This window comes from Poromitra crassiceps (assembly GCF_964638095.1).
Source record: "Poromitra crassiceps genome assembly, chromosome: 1".
Lineage (NCBI taxonomy): Eukaryota > Metazoa > Chordata > Actinopteri > Beryciformes > Melamphaidae > Poromitra > Poromitra crassiceps.
In genome coordinates this window covers 110,881,309-110,882,094 of record NC_139623.1, presented here as the reverse complement: position 1 = coordinate 110,882,094, position 786 = coordinate 110,881,309, and the positions used below count along the sequence as shown (strand labels likewise).

The following is a 786-nucleotide window of genomic DNA, read 5'->3' as shown; positions in this document are numbered from 1 at the left end:
TACTGTATTTAGACACGCCTTATATATTCTAATGTCTCCTCTGTCTCCCCCAGGCTCGGCGTTCACGGCCTCAGACAACCTGTCCCTGAGCTCCTGGGTCACCACCACCTCAGGCTTCTCGGGCTTCCAGCACCCTCAGTCCCTGTCGGCCATGGGCGGGGGCACCGCCACCCTGCCACACCCCATTCAGGGCTCGTTGCCCCCCTACAGCCGGCTGGGCATGCCCCTGACGCCCACGGCCCTGGCCGGCACCATGCAGGGCAGCGGGCCTTCCTTCCCCTCCTTCCACATGCCGCGCTACCACCACTACTTCCAGCAGGGCCCCTACGCCGCCATCCAGGGACTACGTCACTCCTCCACCGTCATGACCCCCTTCGTATGACTCTGTCCCGGGGAAGAGACGACGGCCGACCCTCACTGTTAAAACGCTCGTGCCCAAACACAGCCGCTTATTTCCCCCACTCATCATCACCCCACTCATCACCCCTCCTGTCTTCTGTTGTCTCTTTTCCTTCCGGTCTTTGTAAATAATTCACCCGCAAGCGAGGTGAGCGAGGTGACCATAACGATCTGGAGAGGCTGTGGCATGCTGACAGCCGTACCGGAGAACAAGGGACCCTGTGGCGCTCCCCTAGGACCTGCCAGAACACTGAGCGGTCCAGTGGTTACTATGATCATGAGTGACTTTGTACAAACACTTATGACCTCAATACAAACTATGAAAACTTAACGCAAGAGGGATAAAGGAGTATGTTTGGTGCTGGCCCCCTTGAGAAATGGAGAGAA

At 57.9% G+C, this 786-nt stretch overlaps 1 protein-coding gene across 2 annotated transcripts in view; it reads left to right on the top strand.

Moving 5' to 3' along the window:
* tbx20 (T-box transcription factor 20) overlaps positions 1-382 on the top strand; it is a gene marked incomplete at both ends in the record, with an annotated part of 24,207 nt that extends 23,825 nt beyond the window's left edge. For both annotated transcript variants that reach the window (XM_083638078.1, XM_083638077.1), the window contains one exon: positions 54-382. In XM_083638078.1, coding sequence (XP_083494204.1) covers positions 54-382 — 329 coding nt within the window. The remainder of the gene's footprint in view (positions 1-53) is intronic.
* Positions 383-786: the final 404 nt, after the last annotated feature.